This window comes from Rattus norvegicus, chromosome 4, assembly GCF_021556685.1.
Source record: "Rattus norvegicus strain SHRSP/BbbUtx chromosome 4, alternate assembly SHRSP_T2T, whole genome shotgun sequence".
In the NCBI taxonomy this organism is placed as follows: domain Eukaryota; kingdom Metazoa; phylum Chordata; class Mammalia; order Rodentia; family Muridae; genus Rattus; species Rattus norvegicus.
Window position 1 is genome coordinate 31,976,766 of NC_141537.1, and position 25,011 is coordinate 32,001,776.

Sequence of the window (25,011 nt, forward strand, 5' to 3'; positions counted from 1 at the left end):
GATTTAAAAGCAACAACTCAAAACAGAGAGAGGGATGTGGGAAAAAGAAAAAGACTAAGAGAATAAATTTCAAATGTTCTTATAACAAGACATAAGTTGTAAAGCAATGAGTATGTTACTCAGCTTAACTTAACCATTTGTTAATGTATACACATTTTTAAATCACATTGCTTACCCCAAGTGCCTATTTGTCAATTAAAAGAAAAGAGTTAACTGATAGATTATAGAGATAAGTTTAATGCAGAAGGCAGGAGGAAAACTGCCCCAGCAAGATTCTAGTGAAAAAATGAAGATGAAAACAAATTGCATATTTTTGTCCGATTTTATTTTGCAGAAGTTTTAGAAGAATTTCTTGCCAACACAGAGGGAAGAGTAAAAAGAACCCTATGCACAGAAATACCCAAGTGAGGCTCAGTCTTGTTTTTCTTCTACTACTCTTCCTTTCCCCACTACACAGAATTATTAAGAGTGGTATCTATAAGTAAATTAAAGAAAAAAGTTGATATTAAAACCATATCTCTTGAGAAACTCAAGGTCTTAAACAATTTTAATGTCATAAGCAAGAAGGCCGCCAATGGAAAATCCTAGGTAAAAAGACACCTTTTCTATGCTCCTCCCACTTCTAAGCTGACCAAAATGAGTGGGTTTAATTGGTATTGTGATTTTTTCATTGATCCCATACTCTATGTATAAACAGTTGTTTTCAGCTCGTCCCGGTAAACGAACTAAAAGATCCTGGACCTTTTTCTCTTCCCATACTTTTCCTGTATGCCACCAGGAATTAATATCTGATAAATTTTCAAAATTTTCATCAATTTTTCCTTTGTGAATCAGTCTATTCCTACTGTTGCCTTTCCCAAGAAAGAAATATGCAATTGGTTGCTTTGTGCGATACAAACGTTTATACTGCCCCCGGAAAGATTTCTCCAGTGCTTGAGCATACTTTTCCATTTGTTTAGAATCTTGATCTAGTTGTTGGTTTTCTGGCCAGAATAAAAGAGAGGCTAGAAAATAAGGTTCTGAAAACTGGTAAGTCAGTCCTATTGGTTGCAGGATCTCTCGAAGCTGTTCTTTCAGTTTTTTAATGGGCTTCACGAACTTGGAGATAGGGTTAATACAAGAGAGAATGATGCTGGCCAAGATAAAATTTTGCTTTTCCTTTTGTTGGATTTTGATAGCACATTGCTCAAGAAGGAAAGTATATTTATTCACAATATCTTCCATGGAGCTCACCGTATCTTTTGGACTTTTGATAAGGTATTCCAAGAGTCCAGAAAACTTGTCTGCTTTTAAAGCTTCTAGGCTTCTCCGAGTCCTTTCTACTTGTAGTGGTAGACTGAGCTTTGATCTAAAATTTTGATTTTGTAATTCTGCCAAGGGGCCAAATATTTCTACATACTTCTTAAAGTACATGGCCACCTTTCTCCGACTTTTAGCCTCTTCATATTGCTCTATATTGTTTCTGGGTTTTAGAAGGACAAAGTAATCATCAAAAAAATCAAAGGATTTCTTCAAAGAAGACTGCAGGTTAGTTAGATAAGAAATAAAATTCTTCAATACTGACTTAAATTCATTTAGATCCCCTGGTATATCACAATTTCCTGATATAAAGTTGATCATAACTTGTCGAGATAGTTCATTTTTGCTGTTAAAAAAAGGAAGAAGTTTGAGGATCTGGATGGTATAGAGGCCAACTTCTATCTCTCCTTGATAACCAGCTATGTTGTAAGTGTCATACCTCCTTTTTGACTTCTGATACACGCTTTCTTTCCCTTCATATTCTCGGTCTTCAGTTTGCTGTTGAGAGTCTTTGAAAGCCTCTGATGCATGCTTCGCTAAATCTAAAAGTTCAGTTAGCTCATCCACCGAGATAATCCCATTTTTTATATTATCCTCTACCCACCATCTTAGTTTACTTTTGTAGACTTGACCTAGTGTATCTGAGATGTAAGAATTATTAGGCGCTATTTTTCTTGCTTGTTTTGCCCAAAGTAGAGCACTTTCAAAGTCCTTCTCTTTAAGGTAGAAATGTCTGGCTAAAGCTTGGCAGATGAATGCATTGGGGTCGAACCTACGTGTAGCTTCATGTAATACAGCTTTCACTGCATCATTTCCTTCATCTTTATGTAAGGCTTCAATGAATGGAGAAAACCAGTTTCCTGTCTCACGTTCATGTTCATTGCGCTGTCTTGTGATCAGCAATGTTTGCATGTCTTGGTAAAATTTGCTTTTTCCTATACCAGTGTCATAGAACAAGTTTTCTGTTAACATATCCATCACAATTTTACTTTTGCTCAAATTGTAGCTTCTCTTCAATTCCTCCAGGGAGAGAGTGGCAATCAAATGGTGAATGATGCGCACTCCACAGTAGCTCCCACATTCGATCACCTCTGATTTGATTAGAATTGTGGAGTAAGTACCCATCTTATCTTCAAACTTTTCTGTCCCCCAGTAAGCCTTCTTGTTTGAGATTCCTAGGAAAAGCTCACACTGTGAAAGAGAAATGGTAGTGTCAGGTACAAATGCATTAAGGAGAGCCAGGAAAGCAAAGAGCTTTGCTTCTTTGGTGGTGACATTTTGCCCTTTCAGAATGTTCCTGACCACATTTTCTATGTACTCTTTGTTAAAGTTGGTTTTCATGATCATGAAAGAATAAAAATCTTCAACGTTTTTATGCTGTTCTTTGATTTCTGTCAGCTTCAACTCAAATGCTCTTTGTTCTTTGTCAGAGAGTTGTTGTACTAGGGCAACACTGTCTGGGTTCTTTGCACTTTTCTCAGGATTTTGTGACCTTGTACAATTGAGAATGATTACTAGAGGCTTCTCATATCGAATGTGTTTCTTAGCCACAGCCGTTTGGATGGAGGTCTGAAGAAGGTAGACGTTGTCTTGCTCTTCAAAATCATCAACAAGGAGCAGCACAGGTAAATACTCCTGATGGTTTGTTGCTCCATACGTGATTAAATTTGTTACCTGTTCTCCAATTTCTGAAAAGTCCTCTGTCTTATTTTTCAGCACAGCACATCTAAATTTCTTCCTTAGTTCCCAGAGGATGTGCATTGCTAAAGTAGTCCCTCCACAGCCTGGATGATGATAGAGGTGAATAATTTTTGCACATACTGGCTGAGAAGAATCTGCCCATTCTTGAATCTTTTTTTCAAGTTTTACATATTTATCCCTTTTGACAAATGATGAAGAATAGTTTTCAGAAGAAAAGTAGAAGTTCCACCAAGACACTTTGCCACCCCTGTAGAAGTCTTTCTCTTTGGATGTCTTAAATTCAAATAATTTCTCTCTATCTTTCTCCAAGAGTGTACCTTCGCATTCATTTTCACAGAGGATTTCCAAGGCAGTCATAATTTCTTCTTCCCTTTTCAGAAGGACAGTAGATGAGCCAACAGATGGCAAGAATCGCTTCGAAGACTGAGTTAAAGATTTTAATTTAAGAATAGTGCCATTTATCTCTGCAAGATTTAAACTAAAAATGCTTTGGCTTGATAATTCATCTTGCTGGCTTGATAATCTTACTTCAAGTAGGTCTTTCCATACCTGATATATGTGTGGGTGTACACAAATGCACAGTATATTTTCCATTCCATTAAGATCTTGATAGAAAGCACAGAAAGTCTCAATAAGGGGATCTCTTGGGTCTTCCACAGAGGACAGTAATAAAAACACTACCAGAAATTTCCCTCTTGGCATTATGTCATCACGTGTAAGAAATGAAATCAGTCTTCTGACTTCAGAAGCTCTCTCTCTTTGCCAGGATATCGGATCTAAGGGTTGGTATTTGTCACTCTCTAGGTCTAACCTGCCATTGCAGAAAATCCAGCTAGGTTGCTGATAAAGATTCAGACTGGAAATCTTTTCACTTACTGTGGGTTTTTCTTCTATAAATAGGCTTGGAAAGTGGAGGTTTGCTACTCGGCTTCCTTTGAAAGCCTTGACCACACCATTGCTCTCAGACTCAGGATCAAACTCTAGTACAGCAAACCATTTAATTTCCTTCAGGAAATCTAGGTGTTTGGTTTGATCTGGATGACATTTATTTGTTACAAGAATGTACCATTCATAGTGTGAGTTATCTAGCAGATCCTTATTTCCTGTCAACAGGTCAATTAGCTTTTGCCCCTGACTGTTGCTTCCATCTGATTTTACTTTGGATTTTTTTTCTGCTTCTTTCCTAGAGTCTGCCAGTGCTTTTAGGTCTAACTTAAAAGCTTTGAAATCAGCTTTATTCCCTATGATGTCCTTACTTTTCGGACCATCTCTCACAAAGACCGAGTATTTTGGAATTTGTTGCCATGTTTCATCCTTATGCCAATGCATTTTTATTTGGAAGAAATCTTCTTTGCATTCTGAATATTGTGGAATGATATCCACCTCAATAACAAATTTATTAGATGGAGTACTATTTGGCAGTAAAACTTCCACAAATCTTGGCTCTCGAATGCACTTCTTTGCTTGTTGGACTTGATGGACCTCAAAATACTGGACTATCATCAGATTGAAGTGGTCAATGAGGGCATCTTTAGTGACGGTGGTGAGCTCCATGCCAACAATCCTTCCTTGGGGTTTGTCTTGGACTCCAAAATGAATGGTGCCATTAGTACGTGAGTTCATACAAGCTGAAGCAAATCGGAAGACTTCGTTGCTAAATTTCATCTTTATGTCCTCCTCTGTGGCTGTCTCTGTGTTTGTTAAGGCTTTGAACTCATGTACTGGGTCAATGAGATTGAGTGGCCCTGTTTCAGGCTGTAGGATGAAATGTAATTTGTAACGATATGGATTACTGAACTCATTGAAAGGATATGCAATGCACGTTGGTCCTGGAGATGCCTGCTTATCCTGTTGGACTGCTTTATCTTCTACTAGGTCATTTTTTTCTGATTTAGAACCTTTAGCCTCTGGACTTGCTGCAGTCCTTTGTGAGTTTCCTTCTGGACTCACTGCAGAGGTGTCAGCCTTGCATGAGTTCTCTTCAGCTCTCTGGTTTTGATTTGAAGTCTCTCTACTTTCTGTCTGGGTTTTAGGGATATTTTTTCTGCCTTTTGTCTTCTTACATGTCTTAGTAAGATTTTCTTTGGGTGTTTTCTGCAATTCTTTGAATAGCTCTTCTATTTGGATAGCTGGCCCATGGGTTATGCCCATTTCAACAAGATTTTTTTTATTTAACCACTTCAAGACTACTCCACTCACATCTTGTGCCATCAAGATTTCCCTGTGCTTTTGGTCAATCCTATGACTTTCTAGCCACAGGTTTACATCCTCTTTTGTCCAGTCATCTGTGTTTTTTGGAAGGTTGAGTGTCTCTGCCATTCTGATTAGCTGTATAGAGAAGAGAAAAAAATATGCTGTAGTATATAAGTGAAAATGTGAAGCATTCTGTTTTTAAATAGGTAAAATGTACATATCACAACATTTGAACAGTTTTTGACACCAGCTTATTCTATATCAACCAAGAGAAATACCCCCAAATCTAAATGCACAGCACTTATCCTTACATGACTTGTAGCACATTATTTCCAGTCCTCCTTTCTCTTTTTACTTTATATACTAAATATATATTGGGAATACTTCCATTCATAGATCATGCTTTTTATGGTTATCACTTATAACATGTGTTTTCTGTATTATTATGAATATTCAACTCTGCTATATAGAAGAAAATAAAAATATGTGTTGTAGTATGGTTTAATCTCAAATTGGGGTTTTCTAGCCTACCTTTGATCATTTGGCTCCCAGATATTAAAAAACCCTTTATATCTTTAATAAAACCTTTAAAGCACTCAGGATGGGCTGATGTATACCCTCTGAGTTGTTATAATCTACTTCCCCATCAATAACCCCAAGTTATAACTTTTTCTGTTCCATCTGGGCTGCTCCTAACTCAAATTGGCCAACTCTCACTGCCATGTTTTCATGACTCACCTACCCCATGGTGCCTTCTCTCTCTACCTTCTTCTCTTTACCTCATGGTCTCCTCAGACCCCAAACCCAGCACCCAAAACCCCACCTACCTCTCTTCTGCCCAGCTATAGTCTGTCAACATATTTATTTAACCAATAGTTTTAAATTAAGGAACAAAGTCACATAGCATCACTTGGTATAAGTGTGGATTCTCTACTCCCTGAGGCAACCAGGGCCAGTATTTAGCATTACAGGATTGACTCCCATCATATCAATAACCACTTTCACTATAAATGTTTTATATACAGAAATTAAAAACACTAAGTTGGTGGATTGGATTAAAAATATTACTACACTGCATCCTGTTTATATGATGTCCAATTAAAATATGAGTTGAACACATTGAAAGTAATAGTATGCATAGATTTATACCATTTAAATATTATTTAATACGCATAGAAGTAGTTATACTAACTAACTGCAGACAAAGTAGATAACAGTATAAAGAAAATAATCACAGACTATGGTATTAAATATTTATAAAAGTTCACCTAACAAGATGTCACAAAAATCCTAAAGGTATTTGCAACAGGCAAAACTGTTAGTAACTTTGTGATGTAAACACTGATAGGATTTTGCAATTTTAAGCAAATATGCATGTATAACTGGAGCCCTCAGTACCTTTCCTTGCCTTAACAGTTGAGATGACAGTTAAACAGGAATAGGGAAACATACAGAAGACTTTAACATTACCAATTTAACATCACTGTCTATCAATAGGCTTCAAATTGTATTTATAGAATACTCCAAGAACAACAAAATACCATTTTTAATAGTCAAGATTTTCTATTTCCCAAGTTACAAAGCAAACTTCAACACATTTTAAATAATTGAAATCATACAGAATGCTTGCCAAGCACAATGTAATCTTTTAGATTTTAATGCATGTGTTTAGTGAACCTTGCAGCATGTTTTATGTGAATGCACATGGCGGGCTCACATGATTGTCAGCTTAATGGATGTTTAGAATTACTATAGAAACAAATTTTGGGACATTGTAGTGATTTGAATAAGACTGAGTCCTCTGTAGGTTCATATATTGGAATGCTCAGAGAGTGGCACTATTTGAAAGGATTAGGATGTGACTTTTTGGAGAAAGTATGCCACTAGGGGGTAGACTTTGAAGTTTTTAAAAGTTCAAGCCAGGCCCAGTGGGATGGCTAGTATTGGTTGTCAACTTTATTACATCTTGAATGAACTACAATAAAGTAATGGATTGTTATCTTAAAAGTAACCACAATGAATAAATGAATATACAATCAAGTACACCTAGGAGAGATGTATTGCCTGGTTTAAAGTGGTAAATCTACCCTAGTCCAGATTTTTTAATAGGAAGACACACCATTAATTGTGCCATACTTTCTAATGGATGTCTGTGTAAAGACATAGAAGAAGAAAGCTTTTCCTGATTCTATTAACTTGCTAGCAAGTTCATTTCTTCACTGGCTTTAGAGTATACCTCTTTAGGATCATAGCATATACTGAAGACCAGCTGAGACATCTAATCTTATGGACTGAGCATTCTTGGACATTCTATTCACAGACAGCTATTGTTGAATTAGCTGAACTACAGCCTGTAAATCATTTCAATAAATGGTGTGTGTGTGTGTGTGTGTGTATGTGTGTGTCTGTGTCTGTGTCTGTGTATGTGTGTTCTTTGTAGCAAACTATCCACTGCAGTCTCTTCTTCCTCTCTGCTCCCATTCCCAGTGATCATGCATATATTTTCCTACAGCTTTCCTCCACTGCCTCACCCCTTTGTCCTAGCCAACAACACCTATAGTTACCCCCTGGAAACCCTCTGGCCATGCTGGCCAGGGAATCAGTGATCATCACTTTCCCTCCTCTTCTCCAATTACAATCATCCACTTTCACACTCACCTTTGTAACAGACAACATGCTATGGCTTCTCTGCCAGCACATCCAGGAGTCTACACAGATCCTGGTGGCACACCCAGCTTCCCTCCCTTTTATGGATTCTCCCAGCTCTTCTAGTTCATCTACATTTCTTAGTGTCAGCTTCTAGTGTCTCAAAAATTTTTTCTACCTGAAATCCTTAGTGGTCACACCTGGATTTCCGAAGCATACTCTCCCAGGCAACCTGCAGACACCACACAGTCCAAAGAACCCAAAAGAACATAGGAAAACCAGGAATGAAACTCCCACAGAACAAAGAGAAAACCTAATATCAGCACAATGATCTCAAACCCAGGTGCCCAAATAACAGCATAAAAACAATAGCAGCCTTATTATAGTAATTAATAACAGCAAGGAAAATATGACTTCACTAGAGCCCAACAGCCTTATTGGCCTCGAGAATGCAATGCAGCAGAAGCTCAAGAAAGGACTTCAAAAATAGCTATCATGAGTATTTCCAGGGACCTTAAAGAGGAGATAAACCCATTAATGAAACCCATGAAAACATATAGCAGATGGAAATGAAGAAAATAGTCCAAGATATGAAAGTGGAAATGGGAACCCAACTGCAGTAAAACTGTAAATGAAAAAATGTAGGAATCAAAGCAAGCTTCACCAATAGAATAACAGGAATGGAAGACAGACTCTCAAGCTTTGAAGAAAGAAAAAAAATCAATATCTTGGTGAAAGAAAATGTTAAGTATAAAAAAATCTAGGTATGAACACCCAGGCAACCTAGAACACTATGAAAAGTCCCAATTATGAGTAATAGATGTTGCAGTAATTATTTAAAAATGGTTTCTTTTATCCCGCAATAGTGCTGGCACCGAGGGTCACATGGCATCTGTGGGATATTTTCATCTTAGTTAGCAAAGCGTCACATCCACTAAGCTCTGTCCCATCTCACACTGCTCTGAGCCCAGTATCAATATCTCTACCTTTCTAGTTCCCAAGGTGGGTTGCTATCATGCCAGTTTCATACAGAGACTGCCTATCTCTCCGATCTCTTACTGTGGACTCTGCTTACATTCCCAACATCTACCCTTTGGTCCCAGTGGTGGCTACCCTCTCATAACTCTCTGCCACTGCTCTGTTTACATGTCTAGCATCCACTGCCTAATACTTATGGTATAATCTCCCAACAACCCATTAAAATCATAACTCAATAAATTGCAACCCAAAAATCATATTTATATGTTAAATTCTCAATCCACAATACATCCACACAGTAAACTTAAAATAAGGATAAAAACCTCCCACCTAGATTCAAGACCACTCGGATCTGAGTTATGCTTCTCCAGTCCATCTTGATTCTCCTAGCTCCTCATTCTTGCTTCTCTCTCTCCTTCTAAAACCTCTGTCCCCATCTCCCTTCCTTCTAGTCCAATGACAGGCCTTGTTTTATCTTGTCTGCTTTCACCTGCATAATGACATCAACCTACAATTAGAAATAGAGGAAAGAAAAGAAACCCAGGAAAAAGGCCCAGAAAATATTTTTAACAAAACCATAGAAGAAAATGTTCCTACCCTAAAGAAAGTGGTCTCTATCAAGGTGCAAGAAGCAAACTGAACACCAAAAAAAAACTGGATCAGAAAAGAAATTCCCCATGACATATAAAAAAATCAAAATACTAAATGTACAGAACAAAGAATAGTAAAAAACCTCAAGGAAAAAAGACCAAGAAACATGTGAAGGCAAACCTATTAGAGTAATACCCAAGTTTTCAATGCTTTTTGTTTGGTTCATTTCTTCTGTTTTTTGATTGTTTGTCTTTTGGGTTTTTTGTAGGTTTTGTTTTTGGATTGGTTTGGTTTTGCCTTATTCCTCTTTGTATGTTTGTTTTTGTTTTATCTTATTTATTATCTATACTGTCTGGTTTTGTGTGTCAACTTGACACAAGCTGGAGTTATCACAAAGGAGCCTCCCCTGAAGAAATGCTTCCATGAGATCCAGCTGTATAGCATTTTCTCAACTAGAGATCAAGGTTGGGAGGGCCCATAGTGTGTGGTGCCATCCCTAGGCTAGTAGTCTTGGGTTCTATAAGAAAGCAAGCAGAGAAAGCCCGGGAAAACAAGCCAGTAAATTACATCCATTCATGGCCTCTGCATCAGGTCCTGCTTCCTGACCTGCTTGAGTTCTAGTCCTGACTTCCTTTGTTGATGAACAGCAATGTGGAAGTGTAAGTTGAATAAATGAATAAATCCTTTCCTCCCCAACTTGCTTTTTGGTCATGATGTTTTGGAGGAATAGAAATCCTGACTAAGATATTATCATTCTGTAGAAAGGGTGTGGATCCAATGAGAGGTGAGTGGTAAAGGATCTTGAAGGGGCTGCTGAAGGAAACCATAATCAGAATACATATACAAAAATAAATATTTCCATTAAAAGGGAAATCAAGAAAATAAGAGAGATGAAAAGAGTTATAGCATTTTAATAAGGGAAGCAATTCTTTGAGAGGATATAGTCTTGTAAATATTTAAGGACTGAATCTTGAAACTCGTAATCATATGCAATAAACATTAAAAATTACAAAGGTTAAGTAAATCCTAACATGGTAAATGTTGGTGATTTGCTGGTTAATTTTTTGTTAACTTGATAGAAGTCAGGGTCATGTGGGAAGAAGGAACCTTGGCTGAGAAACTTTTTCTATTAGATTGTACTGCAGGTAAGTCTGCAGGGCATTTTTATGATTAATGATTAATGTGGGAGGGGCTGGCCCACTGTAGGTGGTAACACCCTTGGCCAGGTTGTCTTATGTTGTATAAAATAGCAGGTTGAGTAAGTCATGGGAGGTAAACCAAAACCACAGTGCTCTTCCATGACCTCTGCTTCAGTTATTGAGTCCACGTTCCTGTCTAAGTTCCAGCGTTGGCTTCCCTCAGTGATACACTGTGAGTGGGGTCTCTGACTTTCCTCAGTGACAGGCTGTGACTGGGGTCCCTGGATTCCCTCAATGATGAACTATGGCTTGGATTCCTGTCTTCCCTTAGTGATGGCCTGTGACTGGGAACCTTGGTTTCCCTAAGTGATGGACTGTGATTGGGATAGATAAGCCAAATTAACCCATTCTTCCCCCCAAATCATTCTATGTCATGGTCTTTATGAGGTAAACAGGAAGCAAAGCAAAACAGTGACCCATCATCACACTAACAGATCTAGATAGTTCTTCTAAAGTGTTTAGCAAAGAAACTTCGTAAGAAAATTACACTTTAGATCTACTGTGCTCAACAGTTGTCTCTGGGACATTCTTCCCAATAGATAAAGCATATTTTCCTCAGCAGTATGTGAAACCTTCTCTACTTTCTTTTTTCACTCTAAGCTACAGATTAGTTTTGATCTTTGCTTGCTATACTTCCATTCCTCTTCATGGGTTGGGAATATTTAATCAGTACCTTTGTATGTAGAAGCAAATAAACCTTTTCTCCCATGTGATACCACTCACAGTTAAATGATTGCCTTGAGTATTCAATCCTTTGAAATTGTTGGGATTGTAAAATCCAGAGGAGTTTGCATAGACTTGTCAATATGAGATGACTATAAGCGTAGGGGCACCAGATGTGAAATACTATGACTTGAGCGTGAAATATCTCCCACTGCTTCATGTGTTTGCACACTTGCTTCCTAGCTGGTGACACTGTTTTGGGAGGTTATAGAATATTCTGGGCATGGTGTCTAGCCATGGTAGAGGAGCTAGCCAGTCTCCATTTCTTCCCAAGGTCTCTTTCTCCTTCCTGATATGCTGATTTAACAGAAAACTGTTGTTACTATGCTTTCCCTATTCTAAGACCTTAAATTAAAGTAAATCCTGCCTGCTCAGATGCTTTTTGTCAGTTTGGTCACAGTGGTGTTACAAGTGACAATACAAACTGCAATCCTAGATCACAAAAATGAAACGATGAAAGTGTTTCCTTTAAAACAAGAAAATGAGAAAAGGTGTCCACTCTTACTGAGTTTAGAACTATCTAGATGTGAAAGTGGGCTGAGGAGTTACTGTTTTGTTTTACTTTCTGTTTCCCTAATAAAGACTGTGACTAAAGGTACTTTAGGGAAGCTTAGCCTTATTTGGCTTATATATTCTAAGCCTAGTCCATCACTGACAGAATCCAAGGCGGGAATTTAGGCAAGGAGCCTGGAGTCAGAAACTGATGGGGAGGCCATGGAAGAGCAGTGCTTTCAATATACTGTTGAATGTCTTTACTAGACCAGTAAAACAGAAGGAACAGAAGTGACACAAATGGGAAAGGAAAAAGTAAATTGTTTCTAGGTGACATTATCCTGAAAGATACCGGGACAGTATCGCCAGAAAACTCTTAGTTATAACAAATACTTATAGCTAAGTAGGAAAATACAAATTCAACAAATGAAATTTAGTAGCTTTCCTAATAATAATAATGAACTAATAAAGAACATTCAGGAAAATAAATCAGAAAAATAATAGCTTTCACAGTAACCTTAAACAATGCCCATGAATAAATCCAACCAAGAAGGTAGAAGCTCTTAGGAATGCAACTCTGAGGCACTGAAGAAGCCAAGATGTGGCAGTGGTAAGTGAGAGGGAGCCCTTAAATAATGTTGGTGGTAATATGAATTATTTAATTACTATGGAAATCGGTATAAAGCTTATAAGAAAAATGTAAAATTACCCCAACATTTCATCTAGATATACTACCTCTGTCACATAATGAAAAAATGAAACTTACTGTAAAATAAAGATTTCAATATATTCATTTTTACTATGGCAGTTATCATAATAGACCAGTTAGAAAATTATCAAGGTGTCTTTTCTCTTATAAGTAGTTCTCTTATCATATATATATATATATATATATATATATATATATATATATATGATAGTGAACTACTCAGCCACAAAAAAATTATGTCACTTGCAATAAATGGGTGAAACTGGAGATGGTCAACTTAGGCAAAGTAACTCATAAATGTCATAGAAGAAAGACAAAGTGGAGGAAAGCTTCTCACCTCATGTCAGTCAGAAAGCAGATAGGGAAGCAGAGGGAAAGAGTATGGTAGATTAAATAAAACTTCAAAGCATGCCTCGACTAACAAACCTAACTTCCAGCAGCTAGGTCACTTCCTTTAGTTTCTACCATCTTCCAACAAAGCCATCAAACCACAAATCAATCAATAGATTAATCCATTTATTAGGTCAGAGTCTTCATGATGCATTCATTTTTTAAGATGCAGCATTTCTGTATACTGTAGGGGACCAAGCCTTCACCACATGAGCCTTCAGGGGATATTTTATAAGGAAACCACAATACAAAACAGCCTTTGGAAATCTAAGGAGAATTTTGCTTAGTGAAAAAACAAGCCTAATGTCACAATCTGCACATTTCCAGGTACATATATGGGGAAGCCATGATAATGGACAACATATTAATAGAGTTAAGGAGAGGTGGTTATAAGGGAGTGAGGATAACTATAAAGACCAACAAGGGAGACCTTTGTGCCAGGAGCCAAGTAAGCTCTGTCTCAGGAATTCTTCTCAGGAATGCTCTGCTCATTGTACGGCCCCTATCTCCAGGAAAATTAAGCCAGTTACAGCCTCCAGCCTTGGGACACCTAGCCAGTTGTCTGTTCTTATCAGTGTATACCTGCAATTTATGGTTTAGGGCTATAGGAAGGGTGGTGGCAGTGATGGATTGTCCTGGGTAACCTTCCTGCCTGCTTGTCTTTATAAGCCGCTATTTTTTGAAATAAACTTTGAGAGCTTGACCAGAACGCAGACTGGCTCTCCTTCTTTGCACCTCCTGTCCCCCATTCTTTCACCCCCTCCCAGGTCCACTCTGAATCCCTGCAGACCGGGCCACCTCTGTGTGTAGCTTTTATGTTTGAATGTGCAAATCTCAATGTGATGTTGTACTGTAACATTGAAAGCATGTACCGTTAAAAAAAAACCTTAATAAAAGGTATATCAACTATATGATTACTTCCCACAAGTGCATGTAGATGGCGGTAATCACAAGTTAAACTTAAATAAAAAAACAACAAAATTACAATGGCATCCATTAAAGAGAAAACCTTTACATTGAACATCAATGAAAATGTTGAGTATCAAAACTTCAAAAAAAGCCCCACAAATATTTGTAGAGCATATAACCTTAAATGCTTTTATAAAAATAGAGTGATAATTTAGTAAGTTTATTGAACAATATAGTAAAGTTAAACAGGGAAGAAAGAGGGACAATAGTTAAAAGAAGAAATTTAAAAAGTAAAAACAGTCACAACAAAGATGCTCACGTAGTCCAAAATGGTACTCAATAAAAGGTGATTGACACAGGTATGCAAGAGTTCTTCAAGAATAAAAGAGAGATAGAAGAATACAGCAATACTAGATGCTACAAATATTAGGTGAATCAGAAGTTATTATAACTAACTCTACATGAGCAAGATCTGAAAAGTGAGATGAAACATGTAACTTACCCAAACTGCCTGGAGACACAATGAACTCCCTCAAGTAAGGTTGATGATCACAGAGGTCACTGATGCTCTCACTGTGTCCAAAAGAAGCAAGATCAATGAGTTTGGAAAACTTATACTTTCAAAGTTATATCTTTAGATAGCTGACACAACAGGAGCTACACATTAAAATTCCAGTGATGCAAACGTCTCTCCTTATGGGAATTTCGGACAATTTGCTGGTTCTGGGTTGGAGATGAGGACAATATAGGACTAGCTGTAGGATGGTAACTGGGTGGGTGTCAGACCCTCCTGGGTCTCCCTGTCAGGGCTTGCCCCCTGCTGAGCCTTGCTGATGCTGTGAAAGCCTTTGTTCTCTTGAAGGAACATCCTTACCTTTTGTTTGGCCATAGGGGGTAGGTAACACCTGGGCACTATATCTTTGATCTCAGCTTTTAGTTTCAGTTTCTGTTTTCAGGCTGAGAATGTAAACTTATTTCTTCATTGTGCTTCCATTCCTAGATGGTAGTGGTATGTATATATTCTGTGAACTTTAGTAAAAGGCTTGGCATTTGACATCAGGTAGGGCTTTTGAAAGTCACAAAAATCTTAACCAGATGCACACATTCAAAATTAAACTGCATGGATTAATAATAGCACATGCCAACCAGAATAGCTGTCATTAAAACCCCAGAACCCAAAATGTTGCTGAAAGCAAAGGCTGGAACTTTTGCAATGTGCTGGTGAGAACACATTATGTCCTAGCTAATTTGATTAAAAAGAACTTGATTGATTTTTATCAAATTAAATATATATATATATATCTACCTTATAACACAACAATTTTAGTGGAGGAAAAAATGAGGTGCTGACTCAGGCACAACAGAGATGAGTGTGAGTCACTCACGAGGGACAGAAGAGAACACACTGTGTGAAGGTGAAGGACAGGCAGAGTTGAACTAAGTAACTGCAGTAGTTTGTGCATAGGGATGTGTTTTCTGGGAATGGGAACAAGGACTCTGAATACGGGAAGGTACATAAATGAACATACAAAAAAGTCAGAGCTATATCATGCAGACAGGCTCAGTTCATATACATCACTCTGCTTTTAAACAGCTAGTGATGCCTCTGAAATACATGGTGAAATAAAAAGATGACTAAAATAGAACAGAGGCTGTGTAGAAACAAGACTACCTTGTAGTCTAGAATCAAAGGTAAGGACTAGTTCAAGTCAAGGTATTCACATCTACTACTTTGTATTGCTACACCAGACTTCAGTACTAGCTTTTGACTTGTTTATTCACTCACAGTTAATTCTTAGTACTGTTTTCTTTAATTTCTCCAAAACTAAACTCAACGTTATCTGCCTAGTGGATATAGCTCACTGTTAGACTTGGGCTTAGATCCCCCGCACACAAGAATATCAACTGTAGAAACATATCTACCCTCACCATTACTAAGGCTCCATAGACAAGAGATTCATACAAACACCTCACTAGGTTTCAGCTTGAAATCTGAAAAAACTACATTTTATGCATATTTGTGTGTTGGTTTTTTAAATGACCATCTTGTTTCTAATCAATCTTCTTAGACCTCATATGGTTTGTTTGCTTTGTCTCTGTCTCTGTCTCTCTGTCTGTCTCTGTATCTGTCTCTGACTCTCTGTCACTGTCTCTGTCTGTCTCTCTGTTTCTCTCTCTCTCTGTGTGTGTGTGTGTGTGAAAGAGAGAGAGAGAGAGAGAGAGAGAGAGAGAGAAAGAGGTAAAAGTCTAGTAGAAAGATTAACATCCTGCTTGCAAATTTTGTAGTTGAATAAACTTTCTGAATAATCTGACTGCTTTCAATAAAGAGGACTCTTACCCTATAAATTTTAGTTGCTAGTTTATAAACTGAATTTACAATACCAGCATATCAGAAAGTCCTTTAATAATGCCCCTTCATTCTTTCTGTATCTTGCATTTTTCTTCAGCATACAAAATAAAGGGTTTTATTGTGGTATTTAAATTTTTAACCTATTTCTACTAAATCTGTGAGATTCTTTGCCTATGTGCTTGTGTGGGGGTGGGCAGAGAAGGAAGGGGAGGGAAGGCAAGAGGCAGGGAAAGGAGGGAGGGAAGAAGAGCACTCATGCGATGTCCTTGTGTGGTTTAAGATAATGGGAGTCTGTGCTATTGCTATCTATTGTTTTTACTCTGAGACAGGTTTTCTTACCCAAACTGTGGCTAGGCTGGCCACCAAAAATAACCAATGACCTTCCACTCTCCACCACAGACAGTGCACATGTTACAGTCAGGTCACTACCCCTGGGTTTCAGAAGTGAGAGCTAAGGATTGACCCAAGTTCTCATACTTGCACATGCAACAAGTGCTCTCCTTTTTCACCGAGCCATCTCTCCAGCCCTGTATTATAACATTTCCATGTATTCTGTTCCACTTTAAATTTTTAAAAAGCAGACAGAAAAATGTTTTATCTATATCTTGCAGGCTTATCTAACCCAAGGCTCCCTGGCTGCACTCAGACGATGACTACATAAAAATAGTCCAATGCAAAGTTATAAACTTACTTAAAACATTGTGAGTGTGTGTATGTGTGAGTGTGTGTATGTGTGTGGTGAGTGCATGTATGTGTGTGTGAGAGTGTGTATGGGAATGTGTGTGTGTGTGTGTGTGTGTGTGTGTGTAAGAGAGGGGGGTGAGAGACTTTGTGTGTATGATTTCTTTTGTAAGTGGATGGCATGGTTTTCAAACATGAATTTTGAAGATGTCTACCTGTCAAAATGTTGAAACATTGGATTCCCCTCTACCATACAAGGGACTGCAACAGCAAATTTCCTCATACACACCTCCAATAACATCTCAGTGTTGATTCACATAAGCCACCAAGAAGAGCTCAACAGTATAATTCCTAAAGTGTTATTCCAAATGAACAAGTTTTCTATGCCAAAAACCTGCTCAATGCCAACACCTTGCACTTTACAGGTCATTAGTAACATTTATCACTTGATTGGCCTTGTTTCAAAGCAGCATTCTACCTTTTTTCCCAGAAAAGTACATAATTTATTATATAACATTTTTCAAATCTAAACTTCATATATGTAAATGGCCAAGTTTATATAACACACTACATTATATAACCCCATAATATTTCAGCATATTTAGTACTGGTTAGAGCAGAAATGGAAGATTCTGGATGACATTGAAAGTGCTATCTTCTCTGTGTACAGCAACATACCTTGGCCTGGTCCAAGTCAGTGATAAACTTCCCAGTATTTTTCCCATCACAGTTTTCCAATTCTGCTCAATTAACAAGTTGAAAAGCAAAACAGATCTCAAGGGCATCAATTTCCATATCTTCATGGGGCAAAGTTTTATGGACTCAACAGAAATGACCCAGGCATGTAAAAGGGACATATAAATGACAGAGTACCGCTGTCTCAGGTCTGTTGCCGTTTCCTCCTGTACATGTAATCTGATGTGAGCAGGGAGAAGGAGGCAGGAAAGGACTGCCTTTACTGATAATACATTTGTATAACACCTGATCCCACTGCCCACTAGTTACTCTTATATTCACATATACTCACATGCCTCATATACTCACTGGAGCTGTCCAGCCCCCTCCCTGTTTTTGCTATGCTGTCCAGCCACCGCTGCTGCCCAGTCACCACCTACATAGTGAGGGTGAGCACATGATGGCCACCTGGCTGCCTGGTGTTCCCAGCCTCCTGATGACAAGCCCAGGGCTCTTATGCCACATCTTATCAGGATACCTGAAATCTCCCTAACTGTATCAGTGAAACCTCGTAGTTATACATAGGTCTGTGGCCCCACCCATCTTAGTGTAATAGTATAAAAATACATGGTGGAATCATGAGTCAGATGAATTACTTATGCCCATGCCATAAACATATCAGGATATAAAGCTGATTTCTCATATCATGGTTGGAGGCAGAGAGATCTGGTCTGAAACATTTGGTTGAGAAATTAAACAAATAACATAAAAGGGATGAATTTTCACCCCAAGCTTATAAAACACAAGTTGCACTTTTTACAGTGCTTCCCCTAAAACAGAGGTTCTCAAACTCTCCAACATTGCAAACCATTAATACAGTTCATCACAGTGTGGTGACCCCATCACCCCAGCCACAAAATTATTTTCCTGTTACTTCATAACCATAACTGTGCGATTGTTGGGAAATATAAAGTAAATATCTCTGTTTTCTGATGATCTTAGCAGCCCATGTCAAGACTCACAGTTTGAGAGCCTCTGCTTTAAAGCCTCATTGAGTCTTGATAATTCTTTCTTGAATCAATCATTTAAAACCACAGAGGAGGCCATTTGGGGAGAATCTACATGCTTTTAGTCTCCCTGCTGTTTTGCTTTCTTAAAGATTTTTATATATGTGTGATCCTACAGCACCTTTTAGGGTTTGTGCAAGCCTTTTAGAAACACCTGACAGTCTGAAAGTCTGAAGAAACTATTAATAGGAAAACAGGAGGAAGGCTAATTAGGACTAAAATTAAGAGAATGTGTATGTGAGTGTGTGTGTGTGTGTGTGTGTGTGTGTGTGTGTTTTAAAGTTCCCCAGAATTATGAGCTTACACTATAAAAAAAGAAAGAGAATTTACATGACTGAACAGAGAGAGAGCGAGAGAGAGAGAGAGAGAGAGAGAGAGAGAGAGCGAGAGAGAGAGAGAGAGAGAGAGAGGGAGAGAGAGAGGGAGAGGGAGAGGGAGAGGGAGAGGGAGAGGGAGAGGGAGAGGGAGAGGGAGGAGGGAGAGGGACTTGAATTGTAGGGTTTCTCAGTCTTTTCTGAAAGTAGGTCTTTATTCAATGACATTGTTCGTCTAGACCTTTGAATGACATTTTAGGGGGAAAAACATCAGACCACAGCCCCTGATTCTTACCAGGCACAGAAAACTGCAATGATACCAAAACGTCCTAGCAGAAGCTCTTTGAGCATCCTGTTTCTTTGAGCATCTATTTCATGTCTCCCACACATGGACTTGTCATTAGATCCAACACAGGATTGAGGATGTCATTTTCCAAACTGCCTGTTCCCTAGTGGATTGGAGGGGACTGTGTTTCACACTAATGTATACATTAAAATGGTTCTTTTTTCTTTCTGAAGATGCTGCTATTCTTTGAGGAATCTTAATAGAACTGTCCTTAATTTTCAACAACATCTTTGATGAAATGCTATGACCACAATACAGTTTACAACAACACAGAGCCCAGAAATTCTAAGTTCAGAAAATCAGATTTGTTTTTGAATATACTTGAATTTCTAACCTCAGTTTTGTCTTTTTGGGCTTTTTTGTTTTGTTTTTTGCCTGCTCCATAAACTGTTCCTGTACACACACTAACAATGACAATAATAGAAAAGGAGAAATTTTGTACTTACCCAAATTTTCAAATTTCTTCTATGTAAAAGAAAATTTTAAAGGAAAAAAAGAAAACACTGTCCATTTTGATGAAGAAAATGTCTGGTGTCTGTATTCTCTTCCTCCTAAGATGTCAGGGAAAAATAACTTCATTTAGTCTTGCTGTAAGCTAAACCAGACTGCTTGTCTACCTTGGTACCAGCACAAATAGGCTGGGAAACACCAGGGTGCGGCTAATGACTTGAAAACTGCCTCAGTTTCAGTTTCTGTTTCTCTGAAACGGAAAGAGACTTCCCTAAATGCTTTTCTTTTCCTCTTTTTCCTGCTGTTCTATATTACCAACTATGCCACCATCTGGTCTGTTTCGGTAAAGCCCAAAGACTTAAAGTCTGAGTTTTTCCCCCATTAATTAATTAATTCACTTTATTTCTCAACCAATAAAGTCCCCGGTCCTGGTCCTCTCCATACAGTCCCCCCTGATCCTGCCACCCCTTCTCCTCTGAGATCCTCTCTCCCTCCACCCCTTTAACTGTCACGAGTCTCTGCAAGACTAGGTGCATCCTCTCCCACTGAAGCCAGACAAAGCAGCCCAGTGTGGGTCTACAGGATCCCCAGGCAGGCATTTCTTACAGACAGAACACATTTTTGGTTGAAAGTTTTGTGGGTAGGTTGTTGTACTTATCCCTCCTCTGGGAATCCTGCCTGGCTACAGGAAGTGGCCACTTCAGGTTCCATATCAGGAACCCACTAGGAGTCTCAGCTAAAGTTTCCCACATAGACTCCTGGGAGTCTCTTTCATCCAAGACATGCCCTCATGTCCCTATCCTTACCAGCTGTAGATTTTCATTCATTCTCCTGTCCTTCTGGCCATATCTGCTGCCACTCCTCCCACCTGGTCCTGAACTGCACCCATTCACTTCCCCATCCCTCTTCCACCCGATTCCCTCCCTCTATCCACCTCCTATCACTACTTTATTCCCCTTTCTAACTGGGGTTCAAGTCTCCTCCCCTGAGTGTAAGGGGAGGTTGTGATGTTTAAGTCCTGTCCCCTAATTGGTTTTTGATTTGTCAATAAAGAAGGCCAGGAGCCAATTCCTGGGTAGATAGTACAGGTTGGACTTCTGGGTCCTCAGTGGGAAAGGAGATGCAGGGAAGGAGAGAGGGGCTTTCCTGCCATGCTTTGGAGGTAGAAGAACACAGCAGTCATGTAAGACCTTGGGGGGAGGGGGAGGTAAGGCCTGCAGCCTCTGCTACAGACAGGTGGCTAAGGATGTTTGGCCCTAGGTTGAGCTAAACACTAAGTTTAGGGCAGGTCGAAAGATAGACAGAGATAATAAATTTTTAACGGCATGTTTTTTACAGGCAGAAGATAGCCTCCCCCAGCAGTTGTGCTTCGATGGCAAGTTCAAAGTGAAAAGCTGTGTGTGTGTGTGTGTGTGTGTGTGTGTTATCCACAGATTCAGAAGTCCCACTCCCAACTCCCAGAGCTAAAGGCAGGTAGAAAGGAAATCTGGGAGTGGCTGGTAGTGTGGCCCTTCCCAGGAAAAGGCGCTAGTGATTTCAAAACTATACACAACACTTGAGTCGTCCTTCTTGTTGAGCTTCTTTGGATCCCCAGAGTATTGCATGGGTATCTTGTATTGAAAAATGCTTTCACAAAACCTAACACCCCTTCAGGGATACAAGGATAAATATAATAAAAGTTGTTTATAGCAAGCCAGTAGCCAACATGAAATTAAATGGAAAGAAATTTAAAGCAATTCCACTAAAAGCAGAGACTAGGCAAAGCTGTCACCTCTCTCCCTATCTCTTTAGTATAGTACTTGAAGTCCTAGGTAGAACAAAAAGATAGTTAAAAGACATCAAGGAGATACAAATTGGAAAGGAAGATGTTATAGTATTGCTATATTTACAGATGATATGATAGTATATTCAAGTGACCCTAAAAACTCTACCAAAGAACTCCTACAGTTGATAGACACCTTCAGCAAAGTGGCTATATACAAAATTAAGTTAAAAAAAATCAGCCCACCTTTCTACATATGGTAAATGGGCTGAGGAAGAAATCATGGAAACCACACCCTTCGCTATAGGCACAAGTAATATAAAATATCTTGGTGTAATTCTGGACAAACAAGTGAAATACCCATCTGACAAGAACTTCAAGTCTGTGAAGATAGAAACTGAAGAATTTTCCAGAAGATGGAAAATTCTCCCATGCTCATGCTCATAGTGTTAGCATAGTAAAAATGGCCATCTTACCAGAAGCAGTCTACAGATGAAAGACAAATTATGAGTCTGTTTAGCTGACATCCCTAGGAATAGCAGTTATGTATTTATTTACTCTATTTAATATTATGTTATCATATGTTCTCTTGATATAACTGAACACCATAATCTAGGCCATTCATAATGTTAAAAAAGCGTTCTTTATGGGTTTTGGAGGCTAGGAAGTCCCAGGAGAAGGATGTGAATGTGGGGAGAATCTTCTAGCCATCTGGGATCCTTACAGAGCACCTAGGTAGACAGAGCAACACAGGTTGATGTAGAAGCAAGCTGCTCATTTGGCTCTCTCTTCCTCTTCTAATGACACCATGAAGGATATCATAGGGGTGTTTGCCCTCATGATTGCTTATAATATTAATTACCTCTAAATGGCTCCATCACAGGAGACCATTAACACAGTCCCTGGGCATCTTTAAATCCCTGTTTAAATACAAGTTTTAAGAACAAGTTTTACAAATATACAGATTATAGCACTTAATGTATGTCAGTTTCAGGTAAAGCTAACACTTAGTAGAAATGACAATACTTCAGAAGATCACTTTGATTTGCTATTAGAGTTTATAAATTTTTATACTAAATAAGCCATTCAAAGAATAGTACTACAAGAAATGGTAAGGATGTGCACATATAGGTAGGCATATGTATGTGTATGTAGAGATATAAATGATTGAAAGATATTAAATGCTTGTTTTGACATCTTCTATTATCTAAAAGAATCCCTTGGAGAATTCAAGTAATCTTATTAATGAAAAGACATTTGTTATTTCTGAGTAAAGAGAGAATAGCCTTTGCACACATGCAAAGTCTTTGGATCAGCTCCAGTTTAATTTTCCTATCCTATAACCAAATGTGTATTTTCAATGATAGGGTCTTACTATCCAGTTCCCATGAGCAGCCAGAATCAATAGCACTAGCCTGGGTTGTATTGGGGCTCTGGAACCTCTCTGACTATAGAAAAGTGTCACATACCTCACACTGGAATTTTCCTATGACTTCTTGGACAAACATTATCTACCCTTACAGAATATCCCCAACCTCAACTATATTATTTTAGTTATCTTATAAAGTAATGTTTCCATATGTCTTTTTTATAATCCAGCCTTTGAATAATCTTTTTCCTCTTTTCCCCATCCCCCATGTCCCCATCCCCACCTATATCTTATTGTTGTTTAAATTTTTCTACCCCTATATTTTTTCTACTTCCATATAATATCTGTTTTGCTAGCCCTCTCCCATACACTTTAAAGCCTTCAATCTGCAAGCATGTTATATTTGTTACTTCTTGGCCTCCTTAGATACATATATACTGTGTTTTAATTATCCACAGTTGATTGACATCTATTGATGGGTATCCATGTGTAGAAGCTGGGTATGCAGTTGTAGGATATAGCAACTGCCTTGGTTAGACTTTAACTACTGTGAACAGACACCTTGACCAAGACAACTCTTATAAAAGACAACATTTAACTAGGGTTGGGTTACAGGTTCAGTGGTTCAGTCCATTATTGTCAAGGCAGGAGCATGGTAGTATCTAAGCAGATGTCGGGGCTGGAGGAACTTCTTGTTCCATCTCTTGTTCCAAAGGCAGCTAGTAGACTGGTTCCCAGGCAGCTATGCCAGGGGTCTAAAAACCCATGTCCACAGTGACGTACTTCCTTCAGTAAGACCACACCTACTCCAACAAGACCATACCCCCATATAATGCCACACCCTGGGCCAAGCATATTCAAACCACCACAGAGAATAGTGGAATAGCTACATCATGTGGTAGTTCTATTTTTACCTTTTGAGAAATATGCATACCAACCAACACTGAGTAAGGGTTCTTCATCACCCACTACCTTGCCAGTGTCTCCACAAAATAGTCATTCTGGCTGTGGTTAGGTAGAATCTCAAAGTAGTTTTACTTTGTTTTTTACTGATAGCTAAGCATGTTTTGGTACTTTTAAAAAGTGCCATTCAGTCTGTTGGTGTAGAAAATTGATCAGTGGTCTTATCCAGCTATTAACCTTGTGTAATCACATACCAAGCAAGATATATCACTGTGCACTAGAGGCAAGGCTGTTAACTGAATTTGAGTTTTACTTCACAGGAGGGAATTTATGTCTGGTATTCTAAATTTTGTCAAAAGCCTATGACAGGGAGATCACAATTATTGCTGTTTTCCAAATGAACATGACAAACAGCTTTCTGAATATTTGTCTGTACTCATAGATTACAACACTTTAAGCCTTGATCAACAATTACTTCTTTCAGATGACATTCATTAATGAAGGGACTCATAACTAGTCAAAGTGTTGAGAGTAATGACTGTTGAGTGCACAGTCGAGAGATAGAGAGAGAGAGACAGAGAGAGAGACAGAGAGAGAGAGGCACAGAGAGAGAGAGAGAGAGAGAGAGAGAGAGAGAGAGAGAGAGGTGTCTCACTCTTTTAAAGACCTGGAAAACATTACAGAAGAGGTAATAAAAAATGTGAGCACTAAAAGATAGGATGCAGTGCTAGGACACTGTCTTGGGGATATGCCATGGTAATTGCAATCACAAGCTCACAGCATCTATATTTACCTGCATAAGACCACAAGAGTGGGCTCATCAACATTCTGTCATGAATAGGGAGGGAGTCATGAGGTTTGACTGAGCTTTTGGCAGTTAGTGGTTGTTCAGGGTAGGCAGAATCAATTTCTTCACTGATGAAGCCATATGAAGTAACTTTTAACTCCCTAGCCATGCTTATACCAACAACTCTGATTAAAGTCAATGCAATTAGAAGGGGCATTAATTGGGAAAAACAAAAGGTTTTTCACAAGTAGGAGGAGAATAAGAGAGAGTAATGAGAGACAAATATCAAAATATAGTGTATACATGTATGAGATTGTAAAAAGTTCAAGTACAGACTTAAAGAAATTAAAAAATCTATTATGGAGATATAACCATAACTTTTCTATTACACATATTGGTGATACTTCATTGAAACAGTTTTTGACTGCTCTTTTTAAAAATGTTTGCAGCATTATACAATGGTGACCTTTTCTGTTT

At 38.4% G+C, this 25,011-nt stretch overlaps 1 protein-coding gene across 2 annotated transcripts; it reads right to left on the reverse strand.

The window, feature by feature from the left end:
- Window positions 1–303: 303 nt before the first annotated feature.
- On the reverse strand, window positions 304–19,939 carry Samd9 (sterile alpha motif domain containing 9). 2 transcript variants are annotated; one of them, XM_087658584.1, is made up of 4 exons: window positions 19,710–19,900; window positions 14,333–14,403; window positions 9,148–9,307; window positions 304–5,328 (listed from the first exon to the last, which is right to left on the reverse strand). In XM_087658584.1, the coding sequence occupies exon 4, from the start codon at window positions 5,317–5,319 to the stop codon at window positions 538–540; it is 4,782 nt and encodes a 1,593-aa protein (XP_087514710.1). In that variant the 5' UTR covers window positions 5,320–5,328; window positions 9,148–9,307; window positions 14,333–14,403; window positions 19,710–19,900; the 3' UTR covers window positions 304–537. The 2 variants fall into 2 exon arrangements, with proteins under 2 accessions (XP_087514710.1, NP_001386282.1); NM_001399353.1 differs by lacking the exon at window positions 9,148–9,307 and having other exon boundaries at window positions 19,710–19,939.
- Window positions 19,940–25,011: the final 5,072 nt, after the last annotated feature.